We start from the raw sequence: 20376 nt of genomic DNA, 5'->3' as shown, positions 1-20376 counted from the left end.
ATTATTTTCAATCGTTCGTTTTAGAAACATTTTGAGTGTATTCGGAGGGGCTTGCTTCTTTCACGGGAGCCCGGCTCTGATAAACGCAGTGTTAATTAACTGCCGCAGGAGCCGGGCCACCTGTCGACGTTATACACACTCCGCTAACAATTCACCAGAGCACAAGCAAACACGCCTAAACTGGGACGCCTCACACTCACGAACGCACATGCGCACGTGCGGTACAGTGCCCCCTGAGGATTGGCAGCAGTTGTGTTGAGACGTGCGGTCTCTCCACGCAAAAAAAATGCCCAGAAACTAGTGCACCGTGGAGGGGGAGCGTGACGCAGCTGGACCAAAGAGAGTTAGAGAAAGAAAGATTTTCAGCTGATGGAAAAAAAAAACAAAAAACACAGAGTAACCAGACGAGCTCAGACGGGGCAGCGGCTTCAGTTTGGATGGGAAAGGAGGGCAGGGCCAAAGGAGGACAGATGGAGGAGGAGGGCATGTGAAATTACCACCACTGTGATCCTGTATGAAAGATCGGGAAAGCTCTGCAAAGTTAATGTGCTGTAGTCACCGTGCTACATTAACCTTCTAAAGCTGCTAAAGCTCTTAATCAAACATTTAACTGGTTGATTTTTTTTTCCTGATTTAATTGATCGCCTGTTTAGTGAATAATATTTCAGAAAACAAAGTAAAAGTTGCAGCTTACAGCAGTGTCTGTCCTGATCTGCCACAACATTATGACGGGAGAACTTAATAACGTTGACCATCTTGTGACGATGCAATGTTCTGCTGGGAACCTTTTGGACCTGGCATTCATTGGTGTGGATGTTACTAGATGTACCACCCACCTAGACCAGACTAGGCACCCCCACCCCATAGCAATGACACTCACCAGCAGGATGCAGCCTGTCACAAAACCGCTTTAGGAACAACTCAAAAAAACATGAAGAACAGCATAAGGTGTTGACCTGGCCTTCAAATTCACCAGATCCCAAACTGATCAAGTATCTGTGGGATGATCCACAGAGGCCCCTCTCCTCAACCCATAGGACCCCACTGCCAGACACCACGGGACACCCTCAGAAGGCCCATGTCCATTCTCTGATGAGTCACAACTGTTTTGGAGGCACAAGGGAGACCTACACAATAACGGAAAGGTGGTCATCACTAGTGAAGTTGACCCTCAGTCTTATGTATGTCATGCCAAAATTTGTCATAATTAGGAAATGACTCGCAGTGGCTAAAAACCTTTTTCTAAGGTCCCAGCGACCTCTGATTACTGAAGGTCACTGTAATCAATTCTTTCTTGAATCCTGGTTAAAACTTGAGCCACATTCGAAGAAACTCCCTAAATGCTTTCCAGAGATTTTCATTTGAGAGAACGGAACACATGCAAGGTCATATTGACCTCGATCTTTACTGAGCCAAATGAACGGCTGTGCCAAATTAGACAAATTTTAATCAAGACTGCATTCATGGGAATGGGATAGACATTCATACAGTATGTCTCTGAAGACTCTTGGTCAGTCAGGTCTTGGTTTTTCTAAAGCATATTAACAGACCCTGGTCATGGCATGGGTTTCAGGTGGGCACCACATGGAGATGCTCCAGAATAATAAAAAAAAATAGCTCTCCAATAATCATCTGGAATTGACAAGCCACATGGATGAGTCGTGAAATGTCTTAAAAAAAAATCAGGTCAAGTTACCTTTGTTTTAAATATCCATACTGTATGGATACAGTATACTGCATGCTATATGGTCAAAAGTATGTGGACACAGTACACTTATATGTAACGGTTCAACATGACATTCACAACACATGGACAATGACGTACTGCTGTAGAAAGCTAAACTGAAATTAGAACACCAATGAATAATAATCCAGCCTTGGCCTGTTTTGTGTTCACTTTATATGTTTGGAAAAGAGCAAAGGTTATTTTATTTAATATTTCCGTATTAACAGCTTTTATTCGACAACGTTTCCCACAAGCCTGGGACTGGTTGGCTAAACGCCATGGCTAAATAAAAGAGGCGAGCTGATGAGTGACTTGATGGGTGTGGTCTGCACAGACATGTCTGTAATAGCGAGACAGAAAGGAGCTGCAAAAGTTTGTAGTCAGCACATATAACTCAAACTGGAGAAAATCACTTTAGATAAAGCATTGGCAAAATTTGCAGATATGGACGACACTAACTCGCAATGCATCTTGATAGAAGCTTCATTTTTGCCAGCGCTCAGAACATAATCATTATTCAGCTCCGATAAAATAAAAAGGCAACTGTGGAAGTGGATATTGATTCGCGTGATAATGCTTGAAAGTACGCCCCCGGCAACATGCATCATTTTCTCAGAAAGACAGATGAAAGAAGTTGCACCGAGTTAGAGAACAGAGGCAAGCTCGGACATGACATCATGGCTCTCTGTAACATCCTCCGCACCTCTTTCCACCAGATTTTGGGACCCGCCTGCAGGGATTTGCTCCCATTTACTGCAGAGAGAAGAGCATAACTGAAGTACAAGTTTCAGCTCAGTCCATAACATTATGGTTTACCTAAATTAAAACAGAATTAAAATCAGACGGCTGTGTCTAAATAAGTTTCACATCTGACAATGCCAACAATCAGCACTAGTGCAGGATGTAGAGGATCCTTTGTAGCGAGGGTGAAGTAGAGGGTAATAACCTGGAATATAGTCACAATACAACTGTTATTTCTCGCTTTAGACGCTCAATAAATTGTTTTTCTTGTTCTTCTAATAGCAACTAAACCCTAAATACCCACCATAACCAAGACCCTATCCTTTTCTTTAATCGTGGCAACCATGTGCCGACATTGCAGGCTAAAAAAAATAAGCAACTTTAAAAGAACATTAAAAACATGTCGTCTATGAATTGATGAATGAACCTGGTTCTGTAGTCACAATACGACCGTTAAGTTTTGCTATTTTAAAGGGGAACTACTGTTTTTTACAACCTGGACCTTATTTCTGGCATAAAATACGATCGTTTACTCACCCATATAACTTTGGTGTCATTTTGAGTCATTCGTCAGATATTTAGATCTGCGTATATCCATATAGTGGGAGTGACTGGGACACCGAAATGCAGCCTCTACCTAACGCATCTGCCACGAAACTCGAACAACAAACCACTGCACGTCCACAAATAGACAGCAGGTAACTCCGGACTTAACGGCTAGTGCATAATATTTTGTTATTATGCACTAGCCGCTATGCTAGTGCATATTATAACAAAATATTGGTGAAATGAACGAGTTTCGCGGCAGACAATGCGTTATTTAGAGGCTGCGTTTCGGTGCCCCAGTCACTCCCAATATATGGATATATGTGGAGCTCCGCTTGATCTAAATATCTTCCAAACGACTCCAAATGACACCAAAGTCATATGGGTGAGTAAACCATCATATTTTATGCCAGAAATAAGGTCCAGGTTGTAAAAAACATGCCGTCTATGAACTGATGAGTGAGCTAAGTTTTGCTATTGTTGTGTTATGTGTTTTAGGGAAGTGTTTTAGTTGCCTAATCACAATCAAAACCAATCAAGTTCATCTGCAATAACCGGATACCCTTTTCCTTTAATAAACCATAGGTCCAATGTGCGCCGCCAAAAATCCACATTTATAAGGCCAACAGCATGCAGCACGTTGTCTTTGACGTCAGTGCAGGGTTTTGTAAAACATCAGAGCTCTTGTCATACGTCGTGTATCCAACATACTGTCATGGTTTTGAATTTTGAATGCTTTGTGTAACCCCACCCGCGACCCTTCACAGGACAAGCGGTTACAGAAGATGAATGAATGTTTCTGTTTTTTCTGGTGTTCTATTTTGAAATCAGTTTTCTAGTGGGATTTAAGTTTTACTTCCTGTCTGTCTGGTCCCGCCTCTGTGATTCCACTCACCTTGTGTCTTTTGAGGCCCCCTCCCCTCATTGGTCCCACCTGTGTCCCGTTATTCTCGTTAGTCTTTGAGTGTGAGTGCATAAATGACCCTACCTTTCCTTCTGTCCCTTGTCAAGTCGTGTGTGACGTTACCCATTTGTCTCACTATTCATTTCCTTCTGTTCTTGTTTTGGTCTTCAGCTGTTTTTAGAGTTCTTGGATTTTACCTGCATACCCTGCAGCATCTTAAGTTCTGGGATTTGAGTTTTTATTAAAGTCACTTTGCTTCCTGGTTCGGCCTCCCCTTTGGGTCCTACCTCACCAGAAACCTGACGCATACAAAGACGCAAAACTCCAAAAAGCTGTAACCAGGATAAATGGATAAACAGATGGAAGATTTACAATAAAAACTCATCTATTACCAAAACCCTTAGCAATCAATATTCTGCCAAAGGTCTTGTCAGGTTTTTGACTCTTGCAGTCCTTCGTGTCTGCTCGATTTTAGTGTGGAATTCTAGTTCTTAATCAGCACAAAGAGGTGAACTGAGCCTTCTGGCGAAAGAAACTATCATCTGTCCAAAGAAAGTGTTTTTTTTATTTTAATGAACAAGACAAAAAGTTTTAATCATGCTAAACATCTGCTCGACAGGAAAGCGGCTCAGACCACACAGCAAGATTAACTGACTTACATAGCAGCTCTCCCTCTCTGTTCCTGCTCCCCGTTTGTTGGTCACCGTCCAAATGGGACAGATAGCCATAGAGAACCCGAAAGAGGCTAGGATGGGATAACACTGTCTCATGCTATGACAGATGTCCCCGTATTGGACAGATAAATCTTCTTTACTGGCAATCAATGTGCCATCGCGCCAAACAACAGCCGCTACATATCTCTTTCGATAATTAATGTGCCGGCCGTGGTCAGCTCGGCAATCTGCATAACGGGTACATACCCACGGAGACACACAAGAGTGGACATTAACGTGACTTTTATAGGCTACATTGTTTGTTTATTGTCGATCAGGTGATTAAGAGGCTATCAGTTTGTACAGATGGCAAATATTATAAACACCAAGACTCATGGGCATAGTTTCAGAAATACATATTTTTTTCTTTGTTGCAGAGAAATATGTTGTAAGATACACCGATCAGGCATAACATTATGACCACTGACAGGAGAAGTGAATAACCTTGACAATCGATTGATCGTGTGACAATTCAATGTTCTGCTGGGAAACTTTCGGTCCTGGCATTGGTGTGGGTGTAGACATGTACCACCCACCTAGACCAGACCAGGCACCCCTACCCCATAGCAATGACACTCCTTGGTAGCAGCAGCCAGGCACAAAAATGGTTAAGGAACAAAAAACATGAAAAACAGCACAAGGTGTAGGCCTGACATCCAAATTCACTAGATCCCAAACCGATCAAGTATCTGTGGGATGTCTGATCCACAGAGGCCCCTCCCCTCAATCCATAGGACCCAAAGCCCCCCACCCCCCACCCCCCACCGCCCCCAACTAACATTCTGTTGCCAGACACCACAGGACACCCTCAGAAGGCCTATGTCCATTCTCTGATGAGTCACAACTGTTTTAGAGGCACAAGGGAGACCTACACAATATTAGGAAGGTGGTCATAATGTTATGCCTGATCAGTGTATAACGTAAATATGATGCAAGAATCTGTAGCCAGTTAGCTTAGCATTAAGAGTACGCGAAACTGCAACTTGTCACAAATAGGAAATCACACACAAAATACAAAAAGACGCTAAACGTATAGCGCTTGATTTCCCCCAAAAATCAAACACTTCTACTCTGGGGTGAGCTCTCTGCTGCAGGTAAACAACAGTCCAGTATGAATACATAGCAACATGATCAATAACAGGCAGCGAGAATTAAGTTGGAAATAACAAACCTACAGGGAGCAGAGGCGAACGAGGTGAAGGTTTGGTGTGAAGAACAGCAAGAAAAACATCTACATGCAGTGTAAATGTCTGCCTTAAGCGTGGATGGGTGCAGCAGGTTAGCTGCCACGAGAGAACTAGCTCATTCAAATTTGCATAACAGGCAGCAAATACTAATCAATGTCTGCTCTCACAGTGTTTCCTGGATCTCTTGGTATGCAGAACAACATGTTCTCAATCATACGAGATTAACAGCTCCATGGAAAGAGACACTTCTCTCCGAAAAATAGCTGGAGAAGTCACTGAATCAGCTGCATGCTTTGTTGCTTGAAGTCCGTACTTTAAACAAAAAAAATCTGAGATTTAAATCTCAGACTCTCAAAGCCACCCACCTTAATTAAGTACATAAGCTACTTGGCAGATCCAGAAAGAAAAGATGCAAAGATGAATGTAATCAGAAATCTGGCATGCGACCTCGGATTCATGTCAGCATTGATGCCAAAGAGCGGATTTCACGCTTCACATTCATGCTCTTGAAGACAATCTAACTTTAATTTAAAATATTAAAGAAATGAAAAAGAAGTAAGGACTCAGTGGCGTGTAAATCAAGAAAACAAACCATGATCCAGGCCTCTGTCAAATCACCGGCCTCCCTTGCTGAATGTGAGTCAGCACAGGAACTTTTCCAGTCTGCTACAGTCCTCTTCTGGTTGAATAATCCAAAGCTATTGTTGGGCCCTGTTTTGCTAGCTTCTATAATTTAGTGCAATACTTTATTTTGCATTTCCTTTACCAGTCTTTCTGAAAAATTAAAGCCTATGAGCACTTGGATTTACTCATCCGTTAATGCAGTTGCTATTAGATTGTGTCTACAATCGCCCCCGGCACTGTAGCATGGTTACTGTCATCTCATCTGAAGGAATTTTTCCAACTTCTTTACTACAAACTGTCTCTCCTAGTTGCTGTAGGTTCCTCTATCTCCATCATGACGGTTGCAAACCTCTTCCAATCTGGTAAACGATTGATGCTGGTCGCCAGAGACGTCATATTTAAAACTCCTGTGAAGGACTTATCGGGCTCTGATGGGCTTCATCCGCACTGGGTGAACTCATCCTGCACTCCAGCTTTAAATAAGGTTAAACAAGAGAGGCTGCAAATGGTCTTGTGTGCTTGCCAGAGTGCTTCTCTGCATGAAGTGGTTTACAACGATTTTAATAGACATCTGCAATTAAACTCAATTAAATCTGCGTCAGACTTACGCCTCAGCTGTTTGCAGTTGTTGAAACATAATGACGGCATTTGTACGGCTTCCTGACGAACAGCAGTCGCAGGTATAGTTGAAGGGAGTAGCTGCTTGAGAGCTGTTTTCTGCCACGCTGCGATCTGTGCTCGACGCTGGAGGTGTGTTTGTAAAGTGCTAAGACACTCAGCACACACAATTACTCTGGATTTAATGAAGTGTGTCTACTCAAAACTGAACTGGGGCAGAGGAACAAGGAGGGAGGGAGGGTGCAGGTCTCTGTGTGAGTATGACTGGGTATTATTGGAAGTGCTTCAATTCCAGAGCTCATATATGATACCTGTTTTTTGGTAAACATAAGACATATTTTTCAAATGTTGAATGTTGTCCAAATCATATAAACCAGAACATAAGCCACTGATCTTTGCATATTAATAATAATAATAATAATAATAATACATTTTATTATTATATATATTAGCGGCTCATGGAGTTTTTTCAAGGTCTAAAATGAACTTTTAAGCCTCAACAAGTGCACATTAAATGGAAAGTCGGAACACAAACCCTACAACGAAAGCAATGAACACCCCAAACGTTTTGGGCCAGGTTTTGGGTTATGCTGGCTGAAGTCTGGGGATGTGATAGAAACATATTCATCAGTCGAATGTGGTCATCCAAGATTGTACTGAGACATCTCCACAAAAGTTTGAGCTAGGCCCAAATTCTGATTATGATTTGCTTTACCAATTCAATTTGATGTTGGGTTCTTTATTCTGGCCAAGACCAACTATTTTGGGGTTTTCCAACGCAATGAAACTCCAACGGCAAGGACAAACCTTGTTTATTGATTTGCTTCTTTTTCAAAAGATGTGTATGTAGTGCGTACCTCTCCGTTTGATTGGACTGGCGCCTGCAGGGCACCGTGTTTCGCACACAGGTACCGGTGCCCGGGTCCACATTCTCCACCATGACGAAGGGGTGCTCCTCCAGCGTGGCCACGGTCAAGTGCCTGTCGTCCGACAAGTGCTCCAGAAAGCTGCCGTAGCGGGGCCAGATGGGGTAGCGGACTTGAAGGATGCCCCGAGCGTACGTGCCCACCTGAATGTGGGAGACAAAGAGTTTATTGGTATCATGTGCATGTGCGTTTGAATCGTGGCGGGGAAGATAGACGGGGGTTGTCTGTCATTCCCTACATCACAGGCTGAATGATTTTTCTAATTTTACGATGAAAAATTAGCATGTGCTGACCTGGAGGAAGAGGATTAGGAGATGAAAGGAGAGTAGAGTTCATTAACGCACACTGAGGACACTTTAAAGTCTTTGAGCAACCTTTTGAGAGGAAAAAAAAAACTTGAGAAACTAAAACAAAGAGCAAACGGACTGCATCACATTAATAATACATCCCAGCATGAGTTGCCTTCAATCTGCGTTCATTAAGTTGACTGATTATTCAATTATTAATTTTCTGTTTTTTTTTTATCGAAATGTCACCGTTCAGAAATGGGAACTGTTCAAGGGATTAGTGCTATATATTATATGTTTGCTTTGCCTATTTGCTGTCCTAAAAACAAATAAAACGCTCTTGTGCTAATGAATCAACAAATAGAGATTGTGACAAGATAACTACGCAACAGGAAGCAATGGAATTTTTTCAGTGTCAGATGGAGCCACTTCGAACCACGGTCGCCATATAGCGCGATGAATAGTCCCATCACTGCTGGCACTAAGCTCAATGAAACCCTCTTCACGAGAGCCATGACTGTTTGTCACATCACACAACCTAATGAGCCGTTCTGAGCTCAGCCAGCGCTGACTTACTGCGCTCCAAACTCGCTCCCTTACTGATTTAATGAGACCTCCCTTTTCCATACAAACTTCCTGATTTGTTCTTCAGCTCGCTAACACTAATGCTTTCCCTTCATCACACGCGGGTGACTTATAGATACGTGCGAAGGTACAGATTTGTTTCTCTGCGGCATCTGGCGGAATCGCAGGATGTCAGTTTTGAAGATCAATCATTTCAATCTGCCCTTTACAGGATACTTGTGTTTTCTCATTTGGTATCTTAAGCAGAGGCTCCGTCATCTGCTTGTCATTCTGCCACTCCTGAGGTAATTAGGTCAAAATGAAGTGTGAGGAATTTCTATGGAAGTTCTTCTTCATATCTACTCATAAAGATACAGCAGCTTTTGGGACGCCCTGTTTTACACGCCCAACCCATCCCAAAATAGAGGATTTCTACACATTTCCTCCTTCTCTTAAAGGGGAACTACCGTTTTTTACAACCTGGACCTGATTTCTGGCAAAAAAAAAATAAAAAAATGGATCGTTTACTCACCCATATAACTTTGGTGTCATTTGGAGTTGTTCGGAAGATATTTAGATCTGCGTATATCCATATAGTGGGAGTGAGTGGGGCACCGAAACGCAGCCTCTAAATAACGCATTATCTGCCTCGAAACTCGTCATTTCACCAATATTTTGTTATGATACGCTAGTTCTATTCCCTGTTGAGTCTGGAGTTAGCTGTTTTCATCAGGTTGTAAAAAAACGGTAGTTCCCCTTTAATATTGACATATAAGGACATGTCACTCTCAGCAGTTTAGAAAAAATTATTTTCTTAATCAAAAACATCTCTTTCCAAATTGTTGCTTTCCACAATTACTATTCTTTTAAGTTTCCATTTAGAGCATGAATATTTATTTTTCCTTGAGTTTAAAATTTAAGTTGATCAGTGTTGCACTTTGGGGACTCTCAACATCAAAATCAATTAAGGAATGGTTAAAATCAAAGCAGGGGCGGCACAGTAGTGTGGTGGTTACCACTGACGCCTCACAACAAGAAGGCTCTGGGTTTGAATCCATCAGCCAACTTTGCATGTTCTCCCTGTGTCTGCGTGGGTTCTCTCCGGGTACTCCAGCTTCCTCCCACTGTCCAAAGACATGCTCGTCAGGTTAATTGGTGATTCTAAATTGGCCGTAGGTGTGAGAGTGAATGGTTGTCTGTCTCTCTCTGTTAGCCCTGAGATAGACTGGAGACCTGTCCAGGGTGTACCCCGCCTCTCGCCCAATGACAGATGGGATAACACCCTGGAAACACAATCAGTAGTTACAATGCAACACTAACAATCAAAATTCTTCTAACTCCTCTTTTGGTCTCCACCAGCGCATAAGGAGAAAATACCCCATAAGCTGGTCAGGAACATTGTCTGCTGTTTGAGACTTGCTAAGTGGCATATGGTCAGTTTATTTAGGTCATATGTAAAGAGTAGTAAAACCAGTAAAGTTGCAAACGGTACAAAAAAAATAAACCTTTAACTGAAAGACACTAAACTAAATGTCCAGACATACCAATCTGACAAGAACTACTGTCAACAAAGTCCAAATATCATGTCACCTCATGTCACCTGTGCTTGGACCAAAATGTTGCACCTGAACCCACCACCAAAGACTACAGCCAATAGCCAGATGGCACATATGTTCTGCACCTGCGTGAGAGGAAATAACTCTGAGGTAACAACTCGCAGGTGGCAGTAGTCTGTATTCGTCATTCAAAAGAGGAAACTGGAAGAACTACTGTTAGCTGGGAAGGTAGGGAGGTGTGGTTTATGCTTCTGCGTCAATTTGATGCTGTAGCTACGGCCCAGACCTTAACGCCTTAACTACCCATCACGGCGACACAATTGATTGTTTTGGATCAATAAAGATGGAACACATCGAGGAAAGGTTAACTGAGGAGGTTCAAAGGTACAACATTTATGTGACTCTTCTTAGGCGAAATTTCGGCAAAAGTTTCAGTTGCCATTGTTGAAAATGAAGCAGGAAGTAGAAACAAAGATTAACCCGACTAGCAAAAAAGACACAGCGTTGACTAGTGTTTGGGTGGCGTTTTTAGAGAGCGAGCCAGACTGACGAGCGGACAAGTATAAATGGCTCGCACCAGCGTAGGCTACGTACATCGGTTACAGCGTCTATGTCCCGTAGTGTTTTAAATGAGCCTCAGCTTTCATCACATCTCTTCTTTAACACTTATTCTCTAGGCTGACCAGCCAATCAGAGTGATCTTTTTCACTGGTGTGCATAAAGATGGTATTAGAGGTTTGAGACACACCACGGAAACTGGGCTCACAAACACCAAACAGTCGACAGTCGGCTTGGTGTGTCATGGCCCCCAATTGCCAATTGAAGGAATGAGCAACCACTTTCAATCTGCATGTACATTAGTTACTTAATTGTTGATGTAAAAATCTGAACTATTTTTTATTTACTGTATAGAGTCTACAGGTGAAAAAGCAAGGAGTACAAGAAATGTAGGAAGGCGAACTAGGAGAATATTCTGGCAGTGAAATGCGGAGTTTCCTTTTCCAAAATATTACCCGGCAGCACCCTTCAGATGATAAGGAACGACATCATGTTAAGCCGTCAGGGTGTCACAATGGAGGAGAGAAGCTTGAAAAGAGCAAAAAGTACACCGTGACGTGTCGTTAGAACGGATGAGATACATGACACAAAGAGGAGAGGAAGAGCAGGCAGTGAGACATCAGGCTGTAATGAGCTCGGAGTGGAAAGGAGAGGAATCGCAGAATTTATGCACCTGTGTTGCATCCTGTTTTAAGATTGTTATCCGTGTGCGAACATTAACACTACACCTGAACATGAGGACGTATGGAGGACTTTGAAATCGTCACGCACGTACAAACCCCACTTCAGCACTATTACACGTCTGCGTTCATACACGTACTCGTACATACACACCAGCCAAGAGGTGACATTGATAAAGTAGGTTGGTCTTTCCAGGGCAGAAATAAATTAGTTCAACTGTAGCTGTGAGATTACGTTCGGGTCTCTCTGTTAAGTCGCACTTTTTCAATATACCCTCGGGCTTTGGATGTGTGTGTTCGCTTGTGTGTGTGTGTGTGTGTGTGTGTGTGTGTGTGTGAGAGAGAGAGAGAAAGGGAGTGGAAATACTCTAGATTGCAAGACATGGTTACAATGAACCCGGGGTAAGAGAAGGTTATGGCTTCATTGGGGAAAACACAAAGATGCACAAGAAGAACAATGATTTAAAATTATGTCAAAAACTTGTACCTTCAAATATCGTCAACAGGTTAGGAGTTATTTCCAGGTTTTCACACTGAGAGGCTGTAGCATTCATGGAGGCAAATTTGTCCCAAAGAGCATACCTCTCCTAACACTAGATAATTCAGTCAAATCTGAACGCACAGGTGTGATGCGCATATCTTCCTGATTCCTGGCTGAGAGCGGCGGACGCCAACAGACTCAACAAACTGATCCGCAAGGCCAGTGATGTTGTAGGTCGGAGGAGGTCATACCTGCCCGTGGCCATCAGACCTTATAACTCCTCCTGCTGAGTGGTGGTCACCTTTAACATTCTTAGCACCCCAGACTCTGTTATAATTTATTTCTGCAAATTGTGAATACTTGTGCAATATTCAGGTATTTATGCATCTTACATCTTATTTTTCTTATGTATTTTTATATTGCTTTTTTATTATTCTGTTTGTATTTCACTCTGTATAAAAGTATTATCCAAGAATAAAAGCCAAATTATAATAAACATGCCTCATGTAACCTCCACAGTAAAAACAGAAAAGAGGAAATTTATGTTGGACTAGTAAGGATGGTGCAAACCTTCAATAAAACCTTCAATAGGAAAATATTAGCACAGAATGGTGTTTTAATTGAGCTCATTTACCATTTATCGCATCATTAAAATATTGTCCACGTAAAAGTAGCCACTGATGTGTCCATAAATGAGTTCAAACATGAGGAAAAAAAAGATGTTTCTTGCTCCTTCCTGAACTTTAATTCTGAGTCGCCGATATTTAAAAGCTGAAATAACGTTTAGTTGAAAATTGTCCTCTTGCGGCGCATTACAACGTGTCGCTCATTCCTCGAGCGCACACACACACACTGACAGCAGCGGAGGCAAGGCAAGGCAATTTTATTTAAATGGCACCTTTCAACAACAAGGCGATACAAAGAGCTTCAACATGCCCATGTTGCTCGGGATGTCACCGTGACATATTGTCATCTATATTTGGCCCGAACAACAAAATGAATCCTAAAACCAGGATAACAAAGCCAAGAGCTGTTGTTCATGAACTGAAATTGTACTGAAGAGGGGTCTCTCCAAAAAGGGTTCCCTAAAAGTGAAAATTATTTTAACTGTCTATGATGTCACATTTAATGCCTGTATTTGTCAGATTTATTATGTCATGGTACATTTGTAACCACACTATGCTCTGTGCCATGAAAGAAGTGCCCATTGTCTTTAGGTCTAACTGTTTTTGCACTACCAGCGTGAGTTCAGTTAGATTTCATAGCCCGGTACCTTGTCCCAGAGCCTCTCCCGGTCCAAAGCGATGATGACCATAGAAGGGTTCGAGAGGAAGCCTTGGCTGTTGAACGACAGATCTTTCCTTTCCCAAGTCACATTCATCATATGCCTGCACACAACAAAAACAAAAACACACATGGAGAACTTATAAAGCACGCAATCAAGTAACTTTGATTCTGCCCACGAGAATTTGCATATTCATTTACATGGATACAAGCGCACACGATGATCACCTCCTAATTAAACCTAAAGCTCCCCCGGGAGGGCTTAATCTAATGTGGGAGACTGGAAGGGGCTCATTAGGGGATGATAGCGGCAGGTGATTGGTCGGACAGCAGGGTGTTCCTGCTGAGTGATTTTGCCGTCTCTTAAGGTAGAAGTCTGCGATAGACTGGGCTGTGAATAATGAATCAAGACCACTTTGCATTCAGACCACATGAAAAACGTCATGAGCTGAGAGCTCACCTGAAAATGGCACTCAAGGAGTTATTAAAAATCATTATCCGTTTGTATTTAAGTTAAGTAGGGAATAAAGAAATGTGTGTTTAATTAGCACTTGGAGGTGTCACTAAAATATCTGACAATAAAAAGGTTATGAGATTTTAATCCTCAGAAGAAGACTGATTGATCATCTCTGGGTTAGGACAGAAAAGGCTTTGAGCCTTTGTTCTGATGACTTGAGAGGCCTTAAGAAATTATTAGGCATAACATTATGACCATCTTCCTAATATTGTGTAGGTTTCCCTTGTGCCTCTACAACAGTTGTGACTCATCAGAGACATAGGCCTTGTGAGGGTGTCCTGTGGTGTCTGGCAACACAATGTTGTTAGTGAGGGGTCTTTGGGTCCTATGGGTTGAGGGGAGGGACCTCTGTGGATCATCCCACAGATGCTTGATAAGTTTGGGATCTCGTTACACACTGAGTTACAGAAGTCAATATCTGCAAAGACAAAACAGTGGATGAACAACAGAAGCTGGAAGTGATTCCCCCAATTATGCCTCACCTGAACAGAGTAATGTTGTCTGAGTGTTTACTCGGCTTGTTGCAGTCACCGTGTCCCTCTGGGATGAAACCATACTGCTTTTTGAAACTCTCTGCCCCTTTGGCTACAATGGCGACACCCTCCCTCACTCTCTGCCGCAAGCTTTTCCTCCACTGGTCCGTAATCACGCCGATCACACCTATGGGGAAGCTGACAGGTGGGGGGCTGTCGGGGTTGCCGACGGCCAGGCTTGGGAGGATCCAGATGTAGCCCGGCCCCAGCAGACCCACCTCAGCTGCTTGACGAAACAAGTACTGCGCCTCCTCATAGGAACAGTACGCCAGCAGGACCTGGGAGTCCACCTACAGATGGAGAGGAGAGGAGAATCACCGGTTGAACATGCTGCATTGCTGTAGATCCTCAGAAGTTAGTGACAACACCTCTTAGAAAACCCAAAGTTAAACCCAAAGTTTATCTGGTAAATAATACGCAAACTGATTCAATTGACCTTTTTCCAAAACACATATTTCTCCATTTATACATATCACAAAGTACAAACACCTATATTTACTATGACGATGTTAAAACAGGGCTCAAAAGAAAAGTGTCTATGTGCTTTACGTTTCTTCAAAACAACCAGAAATACCTGTCCACTGTTGGTGGACTTCAGTCAATGGTCCACTCTTAGTGAAGTAAACGTGTATGTGTGTGTGTGTGTTTGTGTGTAAACAGATTGAAGCTAGCAGTCCGTAATACCATGGGAAGGCTTTTTTATTATCGTACCTGCTGCAGCACGCGTTTGGTCTTCGCGTCATTCGCTCCAACAGACATTTCTAGAGACAAGACTTCCTGCAGATTCCACAGGAAGTAGGAAGTATCTGTGTAGGACTGAACTATATCCACAAAGGTGTCGTAGCCTGGCAGCAAGCTGGTGACCACCACGAACTCGCCCCAGTCGTACTCCTCCATGATCTGAAACCAGAAATTATTAAAAGCTAAATTATTATATCCAGGGTAATGGAATGTGGTTAAAGAGAATCAATACACAAACATAATTTGGAAAAATAGTGTGCATTCTTGAGTTGCATTGGACAATCAGTATCACTCTTAAGGCTGTGTGGTAACTATGTAGCTGGACAAAGTTGACTTTAGGCTTTGTATAAGCACAAGAAGCAACAAGTAATAGTCCAACATTTAGCTCCCATAAAACGGCCCTTTCTTTTTTGTCTTTGCACTTCACCTCTTGAAAAGCACACATAAGTGTAACTTTAGTGAGATTTAGAGATGCCGGTAGGGGGATTTAGTTACTGTTGGATAAGCCATTTCTTCTTTTTATATTGCACTAATGTTATGGACTGCTACATATTTTCTAAACCAATAAGAAGAAACCAATTTTCTTGGATAACTCTATATAAGCAAATATTTGCCAACATATCTGAACTGCTCCTTTAGGTTTTATACATCACCACGAGCAAATCATTCTATATTATAATAATCTGGAGTTTAAGTCTATCTAGCTGATCTATAAATTAATTTGATCACAAATACACACACAATCTTAAAAACCAAAGTCTCTCAGATATGAAAATACCCCCATTGGTGTGTCACAGACTTAACTCAGATTATCCTGATGACTCCCAAAACATCTGTGCGATAAATAAAGGATTATCTTATCTAATTATTGTATCTTAATCTCATGAGAAGAGGTACAATCCATTATAAATACAGGCTGTTTAATTCAAGGATTCTCCCACTGGTTTATGGGATGTCCCTTCGCAGTGTTAATTGGCAAGAACCCAGCTGTCAGACTTGACCTTCGAACCATTTGATATGAATTTTCCAAAACTCTGTTTAAATAAGGCTTAACTGTCAGTTTAAATAATGTATATCTATACCTTGAACATGCAGATGACCTGCTGCTCCAGAGAGGCCCCCATCTGCAAGAAGGAGGATCCCTCTGCCTGTTAAGAGAAAGAGAGTCATTTAATGATATGGGTCACCATGGGTGGAAAGGTGCTGTATCTCCGGAGCTGACTTCTTCACTTTGTGTGAGTATTTTCTCTCACGGTAGGCTTAGAAAACTGCTACAACTGTAAAACGTACATCTGAAAACGAATGATTAGCTCTGATATAGTCCTTCGGTTGAAGTTGTTCCCATTTGCTTATCAGACATGGGAATAATAAGACAGAAAGCCCAACTGTTGCCAATGTGTCAATGTGTCAATGTGGGCAACCTGCCTGTGTTTTTAGATTGAGCTTAGCAATTTACTAGTGTCACCTTTTTGAGTTGGGTTCTGATTCAGATTTGGTTCTCAATTTAGTCTAAGTGGGTATTTATTCACAATAAATTAATTTTATCCAATTACACCCTGCATCACCATTGGTCTTTTTTCCCCCCATGGTCTTTATTACACCGTACATCCCCACACCCATTCAAGGAATGCAACAAACTGTGAATAGAGGACTTCCGCACATTTTAAATATCTAAAAAATCAGCAGACCAAAAACTGAGTACAAGGTTGAACCTGTCACAACAGCAGCAAACTGTCAAAAGGTTTTCATATTAAGTTGTCCGCTTCTCCTCATTTAAGCAGCACCTTTAACATCGTCACCGCTGAGGAACATTTAAATTCAGATGAAAATTCACCACCACAAGGACAGTGCATTTTAGTAATTTGTTCTCTTGTTCAGCAAGATCACTCCTAAGGCCATTAGCCTTAAAAGTCAGGTACCCAGAACAGTGGAACAGTTGGGAAAAAAACAATTAAGTAAATGTGAAGTGAAAGAGGTGGAAAAGGAAAGGACGAATGAATTGTGCTTGGACAATGCCACTTGAATTACCTTTAAGATCTTAACTATTATTTGAAAAGATAAATGCTTTGGCAGTTTTTTACATGCAACAACACACAAGCACCAACTCCTTCCGGCTCAGCTACTCTGCTATTCTGTACGTTTGCACTCTGCAGCAATAACGACGCAGATGCAGATTGATGCTTCGTATAAGGAACAGTCACCATGAATAAATATATCACGTTTTGCACATTTATTGATGCTTTCGTTTTACAACAGAGGTTTGATTTTCCATATTCAGCCTCAGTCTGGTACAAATGTCTCTGAGGAGCAAATACTCCGTCCTGCTGCTCTCTTTCTGTCAAGAAGGGGTGGTCCAATGTTGTATGTGTCTCTGTGTGTGTTGGCATACATTTGCATAGCTACCGTGTTGACAGAGATCAGGTTGTTAGAGTTGTCTGAACCCTTTGTATTTCAAATTGCATTCAAATAAAGTAGGCTCGAGGCATGAGAACACATGGAGTATTGGGAAATGTAAAAGTGTAGCAAGGAGATTCTAACACTAACAAAAAAAAAGTAATTTGCACCAGGAAAAAAACAATCTGAGAAATGATTTGGTGAATCAATTGATGTCTAGACATTGGGTCAAATTTTATTGGAAGTGCATGTTTCTTTGGAACGTTTAGGTCAAGTTTGTATTAGCAGCCTTTTAATTCTTATAGCTTCGTACAAAGCAGGTCCTAACTTTTGTTGAATGTATACTGATTGTAACACAACAAGACTGGGCTTATTACTCATGCTGTCAGATGATACTAGGCTAGGGTAACACAATATGTAAAACGTGTAAAACTCAAGTATTAGACATGATGTGATGGCTTGTGATAACTATAAGGTTTTCGATTGGTAGTTACTCCTAAAATAGTTTTGATGCTTTGAGCATCAGAAAAAAACTATATTTGACTTTTTTTTTTGTATTGCTTTTGGTGGCAAATCTTGTAAAAAACCATGTCAAATCCTGAGTCAGTCCCCATTGACCTTTATGTTAAAATGCAGAACTTTAGAGGATAAATATACATGTTTACAGCCTGGCAAAAAAAAGGCTATATTTTCCCTATTCATGACAACTGTACAGGGGGCAAATTTTTATATAACTCAATAGTTAAAATTTATCTGCATTTACAGTGATTGCGTAATCAAGTTGGGTGTCATCACAAGCCGCTAGTTGTCTGTCTAGGCATCACCTGCCAACCTCGAATCATGCTTTGGATTCTTTCAATTAGTCCAGAGTCACGCATATACATGTATGGTGGCAACTACAAGGAGTTTCAAGACCTCCCTTCAGGAAACCTATGGGTCTCGTCCGTTTTATTGATGGTCCAAAGTTTCTGTACTGTTTCAAATGCTGTAATATATATGAAAATGGATTTTAATCCCCAAATTGCTTGATAGGGACATTCTCACATGCATTACATGCACAGAGAACACAAATATATAGCACAAACAGCTGCAAACCAAGTGAAAACCCAACAGTAAAAGTAGAAAAGAGGTCAACATATTTGACAGTCTGGACAACCTGTCTCTGCCATTTTCAGCGTCTTTATTATAACAGGGGCTGGAGATCTAAGAGGCTAATGGTGCTGTATGGGTATAAGCAGACCTGTGATGTAAGCAGGTGCAAGAGCATGCAGGACTTTCTCACCAGTACTAATATTCTGAATTTGATTTGATAACTGACAGGCAGCTGCTGCAAGAACTAATAGATCAGTGTAATAAGGTCTCATTTAAAAAAAAATAATAATAATGTTTTTACATCTGTACACCATTCAGCGTCCTCATATATAAGGAACACTGTTTAATCAAGAGCACAGCCTCCAGTCAATTAAACTTCTGGGTAATTGATCTGGTCAGTTAAGTAGCACAGGGGTTTGTTAATCTGTTCCAGCTGCTTTGGTGTGAATGATATTAACAACAGGTGCACTAGAGGTGCAACAATGAGGCGACCCCCCAAAACAGGAATGGTTTTACAGGTGGAGGCGAATGACATTTCTTTCCCCTTCATCTTTCCCCACCTTTTTTCACTTGTTTTGCATTTGCCTAGGGCTAGCGTCACTACTGGTAGCATGAGGTGATACATGGACCCTACAGAGGTTGCACAGGCAGTTTAACTCCTCCAGGATGGCAAATCAATACATGCCATTGCCAGAAGGTTTGTTGTGTCTCCCAGCACAGTCTCAAGAGCATGGAGGAGATTCTAGGAAACAGGCAGTTACTCTAGGAGAGCTGGACAGGGCTGTAGAAGGTCCTCAACCCATCAGCAGGACCAGTATCTGCTCCTTCGTGCAGGGAGGAACAGGATGAGAAATGTCAGAGCAACTACAAAATGACTTCCAGCAGGCCACTGGTGTGAATGTTTCTGATGAAACAATCAGAAACAGACTTCATGAGGGTGGCTGAAGGGTCCGACATCCTCTAGTGGGCCCTGTGATCACTGCCCAGCACCATGGAGCTTGATTGGCATTTGCCAAAGGACACCAGAATTGGCAGGTCCGCTACTGGCGCCCTGTGCTTTTGACAGATGAGAGCAGGTTCACCCTGAGCAAAGCTGACAGACATGAAAGGATCTGGGGAAGCCGTGGAGAACATTATGCTGCCTGTAACATCGTTCAACACGGCAGATTTGGTGTTGTGTCAGTGATGGTCTGGGGAGGCATATCCTTGGAGGGACGCACAGACCTCTACAGGCTAGACAACGGCACCCTGACTGCCATTAGGTATCGGGATAAAATCCTTGGACCTATTGTCAAACCCTATGTTGGCGCAGTAGGTGTTGGGTTCCTACTGGTGCATGATAATGCTCGGCCTCATGTGGCTAGAGTATGCAGGCAATTCCTAGAGTATGAAGGAATTGATACCATTGACTGGCCCCCATGCTTGTCTGACCTAAATCCAATCAGATGCTGCTAGGATGCACCTCAGACTGTCCAGGAGCTCAGTGATGCCCTGGTCCAGATCTGGGAGGAGATGCCCCAGGACACCATTCGTCGTCTCCTTAGGAGCATGCATTCAAGCACGTTGGCCATACAAACTACTGAGTACCATTTTGAGTTGGTCTAGCCTGTTGCATGAAATGTTCGCTTTGATTATTGTGGTGTCTTTAAATTTAGCCTTCTGTAGGTTGATATTAACACATTAACCAGTCCATATCAGTATTAA

The 20376-nt window shown here is 42.1% G+C and overlaps 1 protein-coding gene across 1 annotated transcript in view; it reads right to left on the bottom strand.

The window, feature by feature from the left end:
• Positions 1-20376, bottom strand: part of LOC311503947 (glutamate receptor ionotropic, NMDA 2C-like) — a gene marked incomplete at its 5' end in the record, with an annotated part of 44355 nt that overhangs the window by 14659 nt on the left and 9320 nt on the right. The window contains 5 exons of the mRNA XM_084566871.1: positions 7917-8128; positions 13385-13499; positions 14395-14735; positions 15157-15345; positions 16269-16334. Of these exons, the coding sequence (XP_084422997.1) occupies positions 7917-8128; positions 13385-13499; positions 14395-14735; positions 15157-15345; positions 16269-16334 (923 nt within the window). The remainder of the gene's footprint in view (positions 1-7916; positions 8129-13384; positions 13500-14394; positions 14736-15156; positions 15346-16268; positions 16335-20376) is intronic.

Source organism: Chelon labrosus (assembly GCF_963514085.1).
Source record: "Chelon labrosus genome assembly, chromosome: 19".
Classification (NCBI taxonomy): domain Eukaryota; kingdom Metazoa; phylum Chordata; class Actinopteri; order Mugiliformes; family Mugilidae; genus Chelon; species Chelon labrosus.
Note: the sequence above shows the minus strand (reverse complement) of the source record. Positions and strands in the feature narration are given on the sequence as shown.